Source organism: Cannabis sativa, chromosome 8, assembly GCF_029168945.1.
Source record: "Cannabis sativa cultivar Pink pepper isolate KNU-18-1 chromosome 8, ASM2916894v1, whole genome shotgun sequence".
In the NCBI taxonomy this organism is placed as follows: Eukaryota; Viridiplantae; Streptophyta; class Magnoliopsida; order Rosales; family Cannabaceae; genus Cannabis; species Cannabis sativa.
The window spans coordinates 30,968,669-30,988,246 of record NC_083608.1 but is presented as its reverse complement, the minus strand read 5'-3'; the positions used below and the strand labels follow the sequence as shown (position 1 = coordinate 30,988,246).

At 32.2% G+C, this 19,578-nt stretch overlaps 1 protein-coding gene across 2 annotated transcripts; it reads left to right on the top strand.

Moving 5' to 3' along the window:
- Positions 1-997: 997 nt before the first annotated feature.
- On the top strand, positions 998-6,383 carry LOC115700531 (CSC1-like protein At1g69450). Of its 2 annotated transcripts, XM_030628080.2 has the most exons (10): positions 998-1,496; positions 1,677-1,832; positions 2,055-2,118; positions 2,242-2,451; positions 3,107-3,298; positions 3,839-4,137; positions 4,541-4,817; positions 5,130-5,405; positions 5,737-5,970; positions 6,055-6,383. In XM_030628080.2, the coding sequence occupies exons 1-10, from the start codon at positions 1,216-1,218 to the stop codon at positions 6,214-6,216; spliced, it is 2,151 nt and encodes a 716-aa protein (XP_030483940.2). In that variant the 5' UTR covers positions 998-1,215; the 3' UTR covers positions 6,217-6,383. The 2 variants fall into 2 exon arrangements, with proteins under 2 accessions (XP_030483940.2, XP_060958756.1); XM_061102773.1 differs by having other exon boundaries at positions 5,737-6,383.
- The last annotated feature ends 13,195 nt before the right edge of the window (positions 6,384-19,578 follow it).

The window sequence follows — 19,578 nt, the reverse complement described above, 5'->3', positions numbered from 1 at the left end:
ATATCTGTTACCAATTTTTTTTTTTATGTTTTTATACATAAAAAAAATAGCATTAGGTGACCATCGGACCACCATTGGACCACTATCGAACCCCATCGGACTAGATCTGCTACCAATTTTTTTTTTATGTTTTTGTACATAAAAAAAGTAGCATCAAGTAACCATCGGACTACCATTGGACCCCATCGAACTACCAATTTTTTTAATTTTTTTTATGTTTTTGCACAAAAAATTTGTGGGTCCGATGAGTCCGATAAGGTCTGATGCATGTGCTGAAATGCGAGAGAGATGGGGTTGAGTTATGAGAGGGGTATATTTGAGTTTTAGATAAATGGTAATATATTTTCAATGATGATATGTAATAGTTTAAGAATAAAATATTAGGTATATGTAAGTATAGAAAATCAAATTTTCTATTATATAATTAGTCTATCACGATGGGGAAGGGGATGAGAATGGAGACGGGGTTGGGATGTAAAATAAATCTGCGCCATTGCAATTTAGTTTAGAAGAAGTTTTAAACAACTTAGAAAAATTTAAAGGCACAATAAAGCACTGAAAATAGTTTAGAGTAATATCGTATTTATATTCTATAATAAATGGTAGTGATCTTAAATTGGAAATAGAAGTTCAACCAGAATGACATAAATTAAGAAAGGAAAAAAGAAAAGGAACAATGTTATCATACACACGTGACGTGGCACGTGCGTGTGACTTCTAGTACTACTGTGGCGTGAATTTGACTATTAGCTTTTATCCTACTCGTCTCGTACAGTAAAGGTCAGGTCAATCCGTTGATTACAGCGAACAAGTGTAATTGTTCCATAATTAATTCCCATTGAAATCCCGAAATCACCCCTATTCTCGAAAATAAAATTCCCTTCGTTTTCGGACTGAGATGGAAGAAGGGCATTTCTGTCATTCAACGAATAAAGAGGAAACTTCGTGGGTTGAAAGACTACCGAAATATAAAATTAACGTCTAGCCCAGCCTACATGGTGCTTTCAGCTTACCTACCAGCAAGTAATATTTGCAACCCAATTCGAATAAACAAATAATTAGAACAATAGGATAAAGTCTCAATCAAAATTCATCACAGTGTTCAGGTCAAAAGGAGGTTTATTTTTCTTCCTTGATTTTCACTGTTCGGTTAGCAATTTTCTCACTTAATTTACAAGGGTGATCAATTTGTTTTCGATATATTGATCTGGGAAAATGCTTGTTTCTGCCCTCTTGACCTCAGTGGGAATAAACTCTGGTCTGTGTATCATATTTTTCACTTTGTACTCTATATTGAGCAAACAACCCAGCAATTATGAAGTTTATGTGCCTCGTTTGATGGCCCAAGGGAAATCTAAAAGGAGAGATAATTTCAACTTGGAAAGGCTTATACCTTCTACTGGTTGGTTGAAAAGTGCTTATATGCTCTCTGAAGAGGAATTGTTATCGTCCTCGGGTTTGGATGCTGTCGTTTTTATGCATGTTATTACCTTCAGGTACTTTAGTTGAAGTGTCTGTTGTTCTTAGTGTTATTGAATTTCATATGAAAGTGAATGTTATAGTCTTTTGTAACATGCAAAAGAGTTACTTATTTTACCCTTGTTTTTCTTTATCAGGTTCTTACTTGATTTCATATTTACTAATGTCGATGTGGTATTTGTTTGTTTTACACGCAGTTTGAAAGTTTTTTTGTTTGCTGGGGTTATTGGAATCTTTGTTATTCTCCCAGTGAATTGTTCCGGAGACAAGCTTGACAATCTTGACTTAACTAATCTGTTTAATAACTCATTGGACGTGTTTACCATTTCGAATGTAAACAATGGCTCAAAAAGGTAAATCTTAACTCTAGCATGGATTCAAATTTGAAAACTTTGAATTTCTTTGAGAATCGATATGATGATATACCAGAAATTTGTTCAAAATAATGACTGAAGAATTGAACAAACTAGAACTAATTTTCATCTATAAATTGTCTTAAGAACATATATATATATATATGTCCTGTTTAAGAGTTCTAAAATATGCTGACATTAACATTCTTTTGCTTTTGGCAGCCTATGGATTCACTTCTCTGCTATTTATGTAGTTACAATATTTGTTTGCTACCTACTCTATTATGTAAGTAGCTTTGTACCACTTTTCTAGTTGATCATTTAAACATTTCAAAAATAAACAGTTTTCTCTTAACAATCTAAGCAGAGCCAAAAGTTAACTTGCTACTGAATGTTATACTCTGTGCAGGAGTACAGATATATATCATTGAAAAGGTTGTCTTATTTTGCTTCATCCAAGCCTCAACCACACCAGTTCACTATCTTGGTTCGTAGTGTGCCTATTTCTCCCGGTAGCAGTATCAGTGACTGCGTTGACAGCTTTTTTAAAGAATTTCACCCATCAACATATCTGTCAAATGTAGTTGTTCATCGAACAAACAAAATTCGAAATATCATTGTAAGTATTTTCTTGCTGACTTTTCCTGTTATCAATGTATCCCTGCTTTATCTTTTGTCTAAGTTTTGGATTTTCTATTGAATAGAGTCACTAGATGTGATTTATAGTTGCCTTAGTTTTGACATGTGTATCAAATAGCTCTTTTTGTGTCTTGTTTTTGTGGGAGTCATATTTGAGTTCTTTTTAGCTTAGAGTATCTGTTCCTAGGAAGAGAGACTGAAGTAGATCCAACATCAGATACAATGTGGACTTTGACAATAGGGAGATGAAGACACTGAACCAAACTAATGTTTTTTGTTAGATGATGGAAATCTTGATAACATAAGAACTTTGCATTAGCTAATAATATTTAATGAGAAAATCCAACATGCACTTTCCAATTAAACTCCTAAATCTGCACTGCCAACTAAACATCTACGAGTTCTGTTTTGGAGCAGAAATAATTCACTTTAAAGATACATAATTGCAGTTTGTTGTGTAGAAAGATGTAAACCAAATTGATCCTGTCCTTTCTAGCTCAATTAGGGAGGAGATTTCTGTATATATTTATGATGTGTATCAGTAGGTGTTTCTATATATTCTTTTATGTTTTATTAGAAACCACTAATATCATAATGAATTGTTTCATACCAGTTGCTCACCCTTTTTTTTCTAGTATGATGCCAAGAAATTGTACAGAAGGCTCATATATCTACGGTCGGATCCCGCTGAACACAAGTATCACCGTAGCTGCTGTTTTGGACTTTGTGGCAAGAAGGTTGATCTTGTAGACCATTATGGAAAGAGATTAAATAGTGTAGAGGAAAATTTAAGACTGCAGCGAACAGGGGTCTCATTCACAGGAGAAGTAAGTGTTAGTCTGATAACTTCTTATCTTATACCACAAAACTTGTTTACTTTTGCTGAGATCAGTTGCTGTTCGTAGAACTTTATGAAATGTATTTGCCATAATTTTTTCATATATGTTTAATGGAACATGAATGAGAACTCCTGGATTAAATTTATGGGCATGTTGGTATTCCATTCATGTTTCTTTCATTAGAGTCTCGACATAAAGTTCGTGACAATCCCAGAAATCAAGTCAATTTTTAATATGCTTTACTAACAAAGATGTCTTCCTCACTTTTAAATTTCAAGTGTAAGTAAGGTACCATGCCATGAAAGAGTGGAAGGAAGTAAAACTAAAGATAGAATCAATAATTATGATTTTCCTTATAATGTGTCATGGAAAAACTCTTCTGGATGGAGTACCATACTACATGACAAAGCGAACAACAATGATGTAGCTCTATATACTAGTATTTTTTTACAGTTAAGCTGGATTCTGCAAATGTTATTGTAACTGGTGCATCTTATTGATGTTCTATCTCTCTTCATAACTTATTAGGAAGTTCGGGCAGCTTTTGTGTCCTTTAAGTCTCGGTATGGTGCTGCTACTGCTTTTCACATGCAACAATCAATCAATCCCACACACTGGGTCACAGAGGAAGCTCCTGAGCCCCATGATGTTTACTGGCCTTTCTTTTCATCATCATTCATGCGAAGATGGATATCTAAGCTGGTGATTATTGTTGCATGTATTCTTCTTACAATCTTATTTCTTATACCAGTTGTACTTGTGCAAGGTCTTACTAACTTGAGTCAGCTGGAAATGTGGTTTCCCTTCCTCAAAAGCTTTCTGACCATGTAAGTGTAATGGGAAGTGTATTTAGTTTTTGTCTCATCTTTTTTGCGGGTAATATCATTATTAGCAATTCAATTTTGCTGGTTGAAGATTGAATTGTTCTGTAAAACATCCTGTGTTTAGCCTGACAGTTTTAGTTAGTAATTCATCTGAGTGAATAGAGCAAAATATTTTGGATAAAATGAGTCGCTAGGTAAATTTGATACAGAAAACTAAACAAAAATGATGAACCTAGAGATTTCTATGAGGTTGTTTAGTTTTCCTTGCTCAAATATTCTTACTTTAGCAGTATTGATCTGGTTGTTATTGTGACAATTGTGTGGTTGAGTCTGAAATTTTCAGTTATTCACTTATAATTTTGTTGATGCCAAACTAAGTTGATATAACATTTGTCCCTTTATGCAGAACTATGGTTAGTCAAATTGTCACGGGATATCTTCCTAATCTTATTCTTCTGTTATTTTTAAAAATGGTGCCCCCAATTATGGAGTTCCTTTCATCTATTCAAGGATATATCTCTCACAGTGACATAGAAAAGAGTGCATGCAATAAAGTACTTTGGTTCACAATATGGAACATATTTTTTGCTACTGTATTTTCTGGCTCAGCCTTATCTCAGCTTAACATCTTCCTCGAGCCCAAGAATATTCCTTCTAAGTTAGCTAAGGCTGTCCCTGCACAGGTGAGCATATTTTTGTAATTGTGCCTCAACCTTCCGAATTGACACTATTGCATGTGATAAAGGGCATAGGACACGTCTGCATATGTTCTTTTTCCCGAGCATAAAAAGTTTGCTGATAGCTTTTCTTCTTGGAACAATATGAAATGCTAATATTCTGTAGAATCACGTAAGAAAGCAAGAAGATAATACTGTTTCTTTCTTCAGTATTGGTGCATAATATAAAAATATGAATGTCACTTGTGAAGCTTTTGTTCAACTAAATTTTGCTTATTCACTTTTCTATTGTTATAGCAACTGTTAATTTGGCTGCAGGCATCATTTTTCATAGCATACGTTGTAACATCTGGATGGACAAGTGCTTCATCAGAATTGTTTCGTGTAATTCCTTTATTTTGCAGTCTGCTAACGAGACCATTTACCGACTGTAAAGATGATGAACTTGAAGTTCCTTCTATTGCATTCCACAAGGACATTCCAAGAATTCTTTTCTTTGGACTGCTTGGAATTACATACTTCTTTCTAGCTCCGCTTATTCTGCCCTTTCTCTTGGTGTACTTCTTTCTTGGATACATAATTTTTCGTAATCAGGTCAGTTGGCTTTTATATTCCCATTTTCAAAATCTTTGGTACATTTTGTGACTCTGACCTTGAGTAAAAGAGTACCTACTAACTTGTTATACCTTGCTTTCTTTAGTCATTGCAATGAGTAGCTGCAATTCGCACTTAATAATTTAACAAGCTAGAGGAAGTTCAATTTTCAATTATTGCTGGCTTTTTCCAAATCACTTAGTTTCAAATAGGGACTTTTAAAACTCTTGTATGTAAATTCCATTTGTTTGGGACAGCACTAAATACTTTTATGATATTCTAATGTGGTAACGATGTACCTAATATGGAAGCTCTGAATGTCATTTTGCAGTTTATTAATGTTTATGCACCTACGTATGAAACTGCGGGCAAGTTTTGGCCTATTGTGCACAATTCAATGATATTTTCTCTGCTACTCATGCACGCCATTGCAGTGGGAATATTTACATTGAAGAAGCTTCCTAAAGCATCAACATTAATTATTCCTCTTCCAATCCTCACTCTTCTTTTCAACGAGTACTGCCGCAAACGCTTCCTTCCAAACTTTATTGCCTACTCTGCCGAGGTAATCTGTAAAATCATGACAATTTTACTTTATCTTGTAGGTTTTACACTCATACTGAGCCAGCTTTTTCTTTTCATTTTCCAGAGTTTGATTAAAAGAGATAGGCAAGACGATGGCGATCCTGCAATGGCTGAGTTTTTTGAAAAACTGGTCACGTCATATGAGGACCCTGCTATGATGCCAATTCATTTCTCTTCTGATACTGACAGCCTTCACAGTCCCTTAATCCATTCAGTTCGAGTTTAAGATTGGTTTTTTCTTTTTTCCCTTTTTTAGATAAAATCTCTATAGTGTATACAACCATTGTTTTGTTTTTTTTTTGGCAAAGTAGTGTCATGTGTGTTACTGGTTAAAATACATTGTTATTCAAACTTTTCTATTTGTTAAAAAATGAAATTGTTTGAGATTCATTACCATTCTGTCCATTCATTGTAGTGTTATATATTTTGAGAAAATTGATAAAGAAAAAGTGTTTGAACTCTATTTCAAAAGTAGTTCATCTCTTTCTTTAAATTTTCTAACTCTTAGGGGTGTTTGACACTCCTTTTTGTTTTCAAAATTAGGTTTTCAGAAATAAGAACAGAAAACAAGTTTTGTAGTTTTTAAAATATAAGACATGTTTGATTAATTTTTTCTAAAAAATGTTTTTGGATTATTTTACTAAAAAAATAACTTCAGTATTCCACACCATCTCACGAATCCAACTGCACCCTGACCACAACACGGACTTTGGAAGTCGGACCAGTACTGGATCCAAGATCCAAACCCAAACCCGAATCCCAACCCAGCCCTAGACTTGAACCTTAGGCCTAGCTCGGTACTTGGACCCAGACCCGAACTCGGCCCTAGGGGTGTTCATCCGATCCAATCCGCACTTTTTTGGTCAAACAACATCCAATCCGCACTAAGTGCGGATTTCATATTTTGGATCCAATCTGATCCGCATAAGAATTTAAATCCAATCCAATCCAATCCGCAATAGTGCGGATTGGATCGGTTATTTTGGATCAGTTATTTTTTTAATAATAAATTATTTAATATTTCATAGAAAAAAAATTAAAAAAAGACTATTGTTTCTTAATCTCCAATAATAATCTATTTCCATCTCTATTTATATACAAATTAAACCAATATACATATATATATCAATGTATATATACTTATTTTTAGATTTACACTAAAATATATATGTATCTAATTACTAAAATAAATAAGCTAATATGTATATATTTAAACTTTATGTGTATGTGTCTATGTTAATAAGAATTATTTTTCTTGTGTTTTTTATTACAAAATAAATAAAATTCACCAACTCAATGTATTACTAAAAAAATTAAGAAATTAGAACTTTGTGGCTTTTTTTAATTAGTATATATTACATATTATAATTTTTTAAAAATATATATAATTAAGTGCGGATTGGATTGGATCGATTACTTTTTGAGGTCAAACAACATCCAATTTGGTCAAGTGCGGATTTTAGATTTTTCAATCCAATCCAATCCGCACAAGTGCGGATATCCGCATTTTGCGGATTGGATTGGATTGGATCGTGCGGATTGGATTGGATCGGATACTTTGTGAACACCCCTACTCGGCCCCACCCTCGAACTTGAATCTAGCCCCAAACTCGAACCTTGGCCTTCGACCCGACCTCGTGTTAGGAGTGTGTCTTACAAGCTTGTAAAGAAATTTATTATTTTTAAATTGAATAAATAAATACAATAGTTTGTTATTATCATATTTGAATTGTTAAATTATTGATTGAATAATTTATGTAAGTATTGAAAAATTTCATATTCACTATTGAGAATGTGATCTTGTATTAGTACGAGAGAATTATGATAAGTTGAATGAATAAAATAGTCATCAACTAACTAAAGTTTTAGAAGTTTTTAATTGGGGTTGTAAGTGCAGTTATCTGAGTATCATGTTGGTACAGATAATATAGATTTAGATTATTGATGTGATTAGACATTTCGATAAAAGTACTTTATATAATATGATTATATATGATAAAGACCGATATAAGTCAAAGTCTTTATACAAATGCTATGTAATAATAAAGAATAGTATTCATATCATAACAGATGATCGTTTTTAGATCAACCTAAAAGTGTTCACGAACTCATATTCATGTTTATTAAATTTTTTAATTATTTGTTAAGGTCTCTTCTGAGGCTAGTAACTTTTGTTTAGAAAACTGAATTACATGGATGGCTGGGGACATAAATTAACAAAAAAAGAATCCAATCTTTCTTCATAGATTGTATATTGGTTCCCTTAAAGGTTAATTCCAGTATTGAATGATTTTGAGCTCAAATTTATAATCAGATTATAACTTAATTATTCACTAGTGACTTAATAATACTTAAGGAATATAAAGTAAATTAGAAGGGTAAAATAATAATTTTTTATTTTAATTTATGAACCAATTTATTGGAGGGTTGAACAATTGTAAGATGATATGAACAACTTAAGATAAGATTTCTCTAAAAGTATGTTTAAATATTTTGTATACAAACATATTTTTGATATAGTATGAAAAAAAGATATTATTTTTTAATTAAGTAGCTAAATTAAGCATAGAAATTCAAATTTTTCTTATATTATCCGCTGGATCAAAATCTAATGGTTTAATATTTATAATTAAATTTATTTAGTAACCATCAATGGATATTACTTATTGAGAAGTGTTCCATATGTGTATATTATAATTAATAAATTATATTATTATAATAATCTTAAGGCTTGTTTGGTACGCCGTATAAGGGTCTTATTGTATTAAATAATAAATAACATTATGTTTAGATAAAGCATGTATTGTATTAATTATTACGACCAAAATTTTTAATGCAATGTATGTTATATTATTTAGGGCTTTTTTCATAAATGTACAACAAAAACAAATAATTACAAAAAATGTGCAAAAAAAAATTATTTTAAAAATTTATACATTTTGAAAACTTATTACATGAAACCATACATTTTTAATATGTTTATTAAACCTCAAAATAAACAATTTCGTAAAATTAATTAAACAGATTTATAAAAATAAACAAGTTAAATATTTTTTTATTAAAAGATAAATGTTTATTATCTATTTTAGTATGAATTATTATAATTTAATAAGATTTTTTTTTAATAAAAATACAATATCAAAATTATAAACATTAATTTATATAAATATAAATCAATACTTAAAATTACTAAAAATAAACATGACACGTAGAGTGATATAATAAACATATGTGAATATTATTATTTTGTTTATTAAAGTAGTATGTTTAATAAATAGATTACAAAATAAACATATATATACAAAGTATTTTATATTATTAGTATGTTTATTATAATTGTATACATAAAAATAGACATAGTCAATTTATACTATACTAAAATAAGTATATTTTCTTTCTATTATTTCTATACATTGATTATTTTCTAATGAGTTAGTAAACGAGTTTTCAATTGAAGTATAATTCTTACATCAAAAAATAAATAAACAAACATAACTTTATAAATTCCAAAAATTATTTAATTAAAAAAAAAAAACACGACATAATTAATAAACAAAGAAAAAGATAAAGATAAACAATTTTTTTTATATATATATTATTTATTTTCTAAAAAATTACTAAAAAAATAAACATAACATACGTAGAGTGATATAATCAACTTATGTGAATATTAATATTTTGTTTATTAAATTAGTATGTTTAATTAATAGAAAATAAAATAAACACATATATAAATTATTTTATATTATTAGTATGTTTATTATAATTATAAACATAAAAATAAACATAGCCAATAAATACATATATAAAATGTTTTATATTATTAGTATGTTTATTATTATTGTAAACATAAAAATAAACATAACCAATATTACCATATATATACTAATCAATAATTATTACCATATATATATCATAAAAAAAATTGAAAAAAAGTTTTTAATTATATATAAAAGTGTATGAGAAAATGATAATAAGTTTTTTTGCACATATTTTGTAATTAATTAAAATAATGTATACAAAATTGTAAAATGCCCTATTATTTAATACATAACAAAGGGTCCGTATTAGCTTGTGTTATAATATTTACAAAGTGTAAACCCCAAGTTCTTGTCTAACTTATCTTTTTCATATTCAGATTGATTTTATCTTGATTTATGCTTGAATAGAAAAAACAAAATCAAAAATTCAACACCAGAATTTTACAAGCTTCACCTGCCCTAGAAACTCATTCTAGGCGGCTAGTGCTTGGGTTTCCCGAACCAGAGTAATAACTTTCACTATATTCAAAGATGTATCTTACAAATACCAACAATATTGTAAACAATACACTCTTTTACAAAATACAGTGAATCTATACCCATACCAACCAAGACCCTTGATTGGAGACACAAGATCCCCTTGTGTGAATGATGAGCTCTCTCCAACACTTTTCCTTCAAACCGAACTCCCTTCAGATTTGGTGATGAAGATGATACTGAAATCCCTTCAGTCTGAACTCAACATCTTCAAGCTTTGATCTACAACATTGGATTCATACCACCAAGCTCAAAGATCACTTTCCATGGAACATAAAGAAGAAACAAGAAGAAAGAAACGTAATCTCTAATCTCCGATAAAAAAGGTTTACAACATAATACCCAGAAGTTGTATTTATACCCAGCTAAACCAAGAAACCTGAAATAGACAACTGTTACCATCTAAACAATTAAAACCCAAAATATCTTTGCTGACGTGGACTAACACTAACAGTACAAACTCTAGACAAGACACTACGAATCCCAGACGCAACTGGACATAATTTGTCACTACAAAAAATACTGGTTCTTACAATCTCCCCTTTGAAAAAGTTTTGGTCAATGACAACAATACTAGTGCAAAACAAAGCAACCATCAAAATATAACAGAGTCTAAACAAACAGAAAAACAAACACTTTGAAGAACCAAACAACAAACGCATCACTTTACACAAAGGATAAGTATTTCTCCCCCTTCATTGAGCATAATCCATGTAAAAAATATTATTGTCCTAAACCAAATGCTCCCCCTAAGAAAACAAGAAGTTTATCAAAGAGTTCCCCCTGAATGGCGACAGAAAATGCAACATAGACTCCTCATTGCAAAGAAATTCCAAAGTATCTATTACAACATCAAAGAAGAAAGTCAAACCATCTCACAACATGACCTAAAACATATGGATATTAGATATAAACAAATGAGAGATTGACCAAGCAAAGCAATCAGATCACCACAATATTACGAATGATGCTTCAAATGAGATTTATTTTTATTTCAATCAAAAACATGCCAAATGATATATCTCAAGAATTAACATATTCAACTTGTAAAGAGGAAACAAATGAGTGGCCTAATCAATTAACAAGTGAGCAATGATTATTTGAGCAAAGAACCAATTCATTCAACTTCACAATGAGCCATACTTAATAAAAAGATGAGACAACTTCTTCCAATCCACATATTCACACACACTTGAGAAAGACAATAACCAAGGTATTTTTAATAGGACTTTGAACCAAGATTTTTCTTCGGTGTGTGCTAGTGACCTCATGTGTGAAACATTGGCTCACTCTCTCAATTTTTTTTTTATTAAGCAGCCCATTTTTTTTTGCTGCCTTTTCTATCTTTAGACACTCTGACTCTTTCTTTTACAACCAGCTACGACTTTGACTCTCCATTAGAGATGTAGCCGTCCTCTTTTAATCAGAAATACTAATATAGAAGGAGCATACTTCTTAATAGTAAATGGACTAAAGAGAGCTCTTCCCATTGTATCTAAAAGAGATAGCCTTTTTAGTTGAGAAAAATAAAGGTTCAACATATCCTGAAAAATTCACCTAGTTAGAGCTTCCTCGATAGAACTGAAGAACTTGTAGATGGGACATGAAGTGACTCATAGAAAAAAAAAATGATAGCAATCAAGGCTTAGCTGAACAAACTGAGAAAGATAATGATCATATACCACAACGAATTAATCAGATAGAACACATTAAAAAAACTTCCCAAGTTGCACACATTAATACAAGAATTCAAGGCTTTAGTAAACAAAAATGCAAGAGAGCATCAAGAATAATATGTGATTATCCAATGTATTTTTACTCAACCAATTCTAAAAAATTAATATCTATTATCTATATATTTTGAGTCAACATGCATTTTGAGGAATGTTTGTGGAACTTTCATTATCACACATGATGACACATAAACAAGAAATGAGGAACATTAGACAACATATCATGTGTATACCATATTTCTTTTGAAACAAGAGAGTACGATGTGCAACATGATCAAAACCAGCAAACACTAGGGCAAAAACATCAGCATTTCTTTGTTTAAACCCAAGATTCAATAATATAAGGTTTAGGAGACCATACCATAGCACTAATAATAGTGAATGAACTCTCGAAAGATAATGTGATGATTTAACACTCTTATTTTCTTTTGGTTAAACCTTTTGGAGTAGCAGTAAAATCCCCAATATCTGATTTATCCAGTGATGCACTATTACATAGGACAACATTGTCCAACAAATAACTACCATCACTAGATCTCTTCCCTGTTAAGACTAAGCACCCATCAGATGAAACTAAACAATGAGTTTTAGAAAAACTTACAGTGTAATTTGCATCACAAAGTTGACTGATGCTTATCAGGTTCGCCTTGAGCCCTTTCACATACAATACTTTAGTAAGAGGTGCAACTCTACTCATCACCAAGTCTCCTTTCCCAATAATCTGGCCCTTGTTTCCATCACCAAAAGTGACAGCTCCCTCGTAATTGAATAACAATTTCTTGTTGCCAGTCATGTGTCGAGAGTAACCACTATCTAAGTACCACTGTCCTTCCAGAAATGCAGACATTGAAACTTAAGCTACCAACCCAACATTCGATTCATGATTACACTTCAATCTCCACTCACTTCGAGATCCTTCCCCTCGAGTTTTATTGGGTTTTTGAAAACTCTTAGGTCAATTGATCATAGCTTTCAAGTAGTTCTGCAACTTATAGCATCTGGGTCGAATATGACCCCTCTTGTTACAGAAGTGACACACTGGGATGAATCTCTCCATCTGAGATATATTCTCTAGGGCAATTCTTCTTCCTTCTAACTTCACCTTGGTAGGTCCAGATGGAACATGGAATTTTCCAGTGGGGTCTGAGGATTCAGGTGTCGAGGGAAGTGATGATTGTTTGTCAGCCTTTTTGTCCAGGTTGATCACTGGTTTCATCAAGCTTGAAGAAGCCATACAACGGGTAGATGTCGAGCCTAAACTGGGCCAATCACAAGCTCCTTCTGCTGGAACGTCCGTTCAAAACCCCTAGTACCCTAGTAGTTCAAGCTCGGGTGTAAAAGATCTAACAACAACAACAGATGTTAGGTTATTTTTAGTAGTAATTTTAGATTAAGTTTAGTATATTTTTAATTGAGTTTTAATCATGTTTGGAGCATTTTTTACGCTTGTTATCTTTTATTTTTGTAGATTTAAAATAGAAGAAGATTAGAAAAATATCAGAGAAAAAGATGGGAAAAAGATAAAAAATATCATGATATTTAAAATAGAGAAAATTGTGGAAGCCGAAAATTCAAGCCTGAATTCGACGGTGTTTTGATTGGATTTTGGAAAAAGTCAAAACATGAAAGTTCTAGATCTCTCTTTTATCTTTCCGGAACATCTTGAATCGTCCAATTCCGAGCAATATTGAGAGAGATATGGCCAAAATATTATCAGTCAACGCAGCAGAAAAAAATATCTCGTTTGAGGTTTCCCAAAAATTTAAATCCGAATGGGAATTTAAATATTGCGTTCTTTTCCATATTTTTAGGCCTTCAATGCCTATATAAAGGGAAGAATGGAGTTGATTTCATCAAGCAATTTTAGAGAGAAAAACAAAGAGAATACAGATGCAAAGTGGAGAGATCAACTGCAATATTGGAGGCATTCTTCGGAGGGTTTTCAGCATTCTTCTCTTCTCTATTTTCATCTCTTTTCTTAAAGTTAATATGTGTGATTGTGATCTCATAAACATGAGTAGCTAAACACTTTATTAGGGTTAAATGGATATTGTTTAACATTGTTTATGGTTTTAATATGATTTATTTTCCCCCTAATTTCTATGTATTCTATTTTATTTGTGCTTAATTACTTTTAATTGCCTGATCACCAATTATCTGTCTATGAGTTTGATGCGAGATCTGAGAAGTGAGTGTCAAATATGCTATAGTAGAATAGAACTGAATTTCGATATAGGACGAGAGTACCTATATGGTTTAGATAGCTTATAGGGTTTCTGTGTTTAATGCCTGTTGCATGTTAAATTTATCACGAGAGTAGAAAGTTTGCATGTAATTGAGATTTATATATCTGAGAAGACTATAAATTACCTTAGTAAACCTGCTATTGCATAGAAATTAATATTAGGAAAATAATCATATTAGGCCATATCCAATAAAAACAATTGAAATCGAAGCCCTAGTTTTTATTAACTTTCAATTTTCTTGTATAATTGTTTCTTACTAGTTTCTTATTCTTAATTCTTTCTTATTTTTTATTTAACCAAATAGAAGTAAAAGTTTAATTTTAACGTACTTAAGTACACTCCCTGTGGGATCGACCTCACTCCTAGTGAGTCTACTACTTGAAACGATACGTACACTTGCGTGTGCTAAATATCGCAACAAGTTTTTGGCGCCGTTGCCGGGGAGTGTTAATTAATATTATTAAAAATTAAATTTTGTTCTATTTTGGTTTTTCTTTTTAGTTTTAGTATTATTTTTTTTAAAATTTTTATCTTTTTAGTACTAATTTAGTTTTTTTTTATTATTTTATTAATGTTTTATTGATGAGCTTGACCTGCAAGGTAAATCCAGATGCTATATCTTGAGGATTTTGCCCAACAACATAATGAGCCATTCTATTTTGCTTGGAGGAGATTTAAAGAGTATGGAGAGAGATGTTATCCCACTTTCTCAAGTGGATGTTTTACGTGGCTCTTTTATAATGGACTTAATAATGAAACAAGAAGCTGGGTTGATTATGGAGCAGAGACAACCGGAGCACCTCTATTAATGAGAGGCTATGATGTAATAAATCTGTTGAATAACATGGCAGATTTTGATTACGACTGGCATTGGGATCCATCACTTCAGGGTTGGAGTCACCAATACCCACCTTATTGCCCAAATTCATCCCAACAAACTGAAAAAGAGGAGCAACTACTAGCACTTTTACAATCACTTCCAGGAGAGATTAATCGCTTAACAGACATGGTGAGGTCCTTATGTGATAATTTAGTGGCTCATGATTCAGAATGTAATAACTCCAATACTGAAAGTTATGAGAGTTATTGCTACAACGAAGAATGGTCATTAGTTGAGTACAAGGAAGATAATGAGCCTACAATTGAAGATCAAGATCCTTGTGAAGAGGAACTCATTGAATATGAAATCACAAGTGAGGGTATGAATAGCCACGTGGAGAGTGAGCAACAAGAAGAAGGTTTGTTAGATGAAAGTGTAGATACTGTGACATTGGAGGATGAGGAAGAACATGGCATCATTGATTCGACTTCATCAATGATATTGACTAATAAACCACCAATGAATCCATATATTTTATCAACACCATATTATATCCTCGGCGAGCTACGAAAGGCTTCTCCCCAAGCACATCATCCAAAGTCTTATGTTGTTGGTGCTGATTTTGGTTCAAACTCATCGCTTGCCAAGCTTGAAGGCAAGTACAACAATAATTTTCAAGTTGTCTTGCATGACGCTTATTATGGGCGTCAACCGCTTATTGATGTGGCGCTCAGGTAAGTTTCCTTTCCTTTTTCTTTAATGTCACATTGGGGACAATGTGTCACTTTAGTTTGGGGGGGTGACTTAATTTTTATTTTTATTTATTTATTTATTTATTTATTTTTTTGAGTTTATGACTTTTAATTTTTAGTTTTTAGTTTTTATTGTTTTGAGTCAATTTTCTTAATATGAGTCAATCTGAAAGTAGGTAGATAGCATGATTTGAAAAGTTTATTTATTTTTTTGAAAAATCCGTGTGCTTGGTGATGTTATACTCTTGACTAATTTTAATTTTGTGCTGTAAAAGAACATGGAATCATATTAAGTAATTTTTCTAGTAATTGAATTGATTTATGTATGCTAATTTGACATGTAGAAAGTTGTTTGGAAAATTCTAGAACTTGCTTGCTTGCTATTTGAGGCGAAATAATAAATTATGCATGACTAGGAAAGTGATTTAGGCAATTTTTTTAGATCGATTGTGCTTGTCAAGCCATCCCTATAATTTTATCCTAGTTACCCTTTTTGAGCCTTAACTTATTTTTTTCTACACATATTGAGCCTAAAAAGATAAACCCATAAATACCCAAAATTTCAATTCTAATCATACCATAAGTAGATCTTTAGTTTGGGGGAATTTGGATGGGAAGTTTGTTGTATGTGTGTGGAAAAAGTGTGAAAATTGAGAGAATATATAAAAAAAAAAAAAAATTAATTGACAACAACTTGAAAAAAAGGAGAAAAGAAAGAAAAATCTGACAACTAGTGTCAAATCTAGAAAAAAAAGATAAATATAAAGTTGTTGCACCCTTGTTGAAGAATATATCTCTCATGTAATTAGAAAAAGGGGTATTGGGATTGTGTGAAAAATATTTTGGGTGACATGATTGGAAAAGCTTATGGTATAGACAAGAAAAAATGACAATTTCAACTACCTTTACCCTAAGCCTAACATTACAAGCCTAGAAAGACCTTCTGATTCTTGGTTGTGCATTAATTTATATTAGTGGAGAATAGTAAGTATTGCAAGCATATAGAATTCTGGGTTAGTGGATTGATGATTGTAATTGGCATGCATAAAGTGGTTTAATTGTTAGTTAATTGCATTATATGGTTTTATGAGCTAAATGAAAATAAATTGAAATCTGTCAAGGGTGTAATTGAGCTGAAATTCTAGATTATATGTATAAGTGAATTTTTTCATAATCATGTTATTGAAGCTACTTGAAAATTACCCATGTTTTGAAGATTGACTTGTTTAATGTTTATTTAGTGTCTTACTCGAGGACGAGTAAAAGCTTAGTTTGGGGGAATTTGTTAGGTTATTTTTAGTAGTAATTTTAGATTAAGTTTAGTATATTTTTAATTGAGTTTTAATCATGTTTGGAGCATTTTTTACGCTTGTTATCTTTTATTTTTGTAGATTTAAAATAGAAGAAGATTAGAAAAATATCAGAGAAAAAGATGGGAAAAAGATAAAAAATATCATGATATTTAAAATAGAGAAAATTGTGGAAGCCGAAAATTCAAGCCTGAATTCGACGGTGTTTTGATTGGATTTTGGAAAAAGTCAAAACATGAAAGTTCTAGATCTCTCTTTTATCTTTCCGGAACATCTTGAATCGTCCGATTCCGAGCAATATTGAGAGAGATATGACCAAAATACTATCAGTCAACGCAGCAGAAAAAAATATCTCGTTTGAGGTTTCCCAAAAATTTAAATCCGAATGGGAATTTAAATATTGCGTTCTTTTCCATATTTTTAGGCCTTCAATGCCTATATAAAGGGAAGAATGGAGTTGATTTCATCAAGCAATTTTAGAGAGAAAAACAAAGAGAATACAGATGCAAAGTGGAGAGATCAACTGCAATATTGGAGGCATTCTTCAGAGGGTTTTCAGCATTCTTCTCTTCTCTATTTTCATCTCTTTTCTTAAAGTTAATATGTGTGATTGTGATCTCATAAACATGAGTAGCTAAACACTTTATTAGGGTTAAATGGATATTGTTTAACATTGTTTATGGTTTTAATATGATTTATTTTCCCCCTAATTTCTATGTATTCTATTTTATTTGTGCTTAATTACTTTTAATTGCCTGATCACCAATTATCTGTCTATGAGTTTGATGCGAGATCTGAGAAGTGAGTGTCAAATATGCTATAGTAGAATAGAACTGAATTTCGATATAGGACGAGAGTACCTATATGGTTTAGATAGCTTATAGGGTTTCTGTGTTTAATGCCTGTTGCATGTTAAATTTATCACGAGAGTAGAAAGTTTGCATGTAATTGAGATTTATATATCTGAGAAGACTATAAATTACCTTAGTAAACCTGCTATTGCATAGAAATTAATATTAGGAAAATAATCATATTAGGCCATATCCAATAAAAACAATTGAAATCGAAGCCCTAGTTTTTATTAACTTTCAATTTTCTTGTATAATTGTTTCTTACTAGTTTCTTATTCTTAATTCTTTCTTATTTTTTATTTAACCAAATAGAAGTAAAAGTTTAATTTTAACGTACTTAAGTACACTCCCTGTGGGATCGACCTCACTCCTAGTGAGTCTACTACTTGAAACGATACGTACACTTGCGTGTGCTAAATATCGCAACAACATACAAGGCAATGGAAAAAAGGGAAAGTTCGTAGACAAAGCCAAACAGACCCTTAGAGAGAATCCTTCCAAATTCACTGCTTTGTCTGTCCTGATTGACGACTTGGAGACCATCTACATGGCTACTCAGTCAGTAGTTTCGTACAAGAAACCTGCTCCCATGAAAAAGGACATAAGTAAGCGGGACATGTCCAAGTTCTGTCGTTTTCATGAAGATTATGGCCATGACACGAATGAATGCAACAATTTGAAGCGGGAAATTGAATTCCTGATAAGAAAAAATAACCCGCATGTGCAAAAATATGTCAAGGTCGACCAGAATTAGAAGGTCGCCCAGGCAGACAATAACCAAGATTTATTACTACCTCCACCAATAGATGGATATTTGCAAGTCATCATTGGGGGCCCGCATATAGCTGGAGATTCGAGCAAAGCGCGGGAAAGGTATGCCCGAACCTTACAGCACGAGCAAAAAGAAGTGGTCCTGGCCGTAGAAGAAAGGAAGCCAAAAATACCACAGGTAGGGGAACCCACTATAATATTCAATGAAGAAGATGCTGTCAAGGTTCTCTTCCTGCACAATGATCCATTAGTTGTGGAAGTGCAGATAGCTAACAAAATAGTGGAATGAACTATGATAGACAATGGAGCCTCATCAAATATCTTGTTCAAAACACCATATGAAAAAATGGGGCTCCAACTCAAAGATTTGATCCCCTGCCTCTAGCCCGTATACGGTTTCTCCGGCCAGAGTGTTGCACTTTTAGGGCAAATTCGCCTACCCCTCACTGTTGGGCAAGCTCCGAAGAGGATAACTGTGATGGCACAGTTTTTGGTATTGGATGTTCCATCAGCCTTTAACGTCATGTTGGGCCGACCAGCCTTATATGACTTAAAAGCTGTTACATCGATATTTCATTCGTGCATCAAGTTCCCAACAAAGAATGGGGTAAGATGTCTGAGAGTGAACCAACAAGTTGCACGAGAATGTTACAACCTTGCCCTAACCAAGGCTAAAAAGGAATAATCCTCCAGTCAATGTTCAGACAAGGGAAAGAGCATTGCCAAATAGGGAACCACCCAAGGCGGGGACGAAGACGTGGATCCCCGACTTGGGGAACTAAATACAAATGTTGGGCCGGTGGAAGA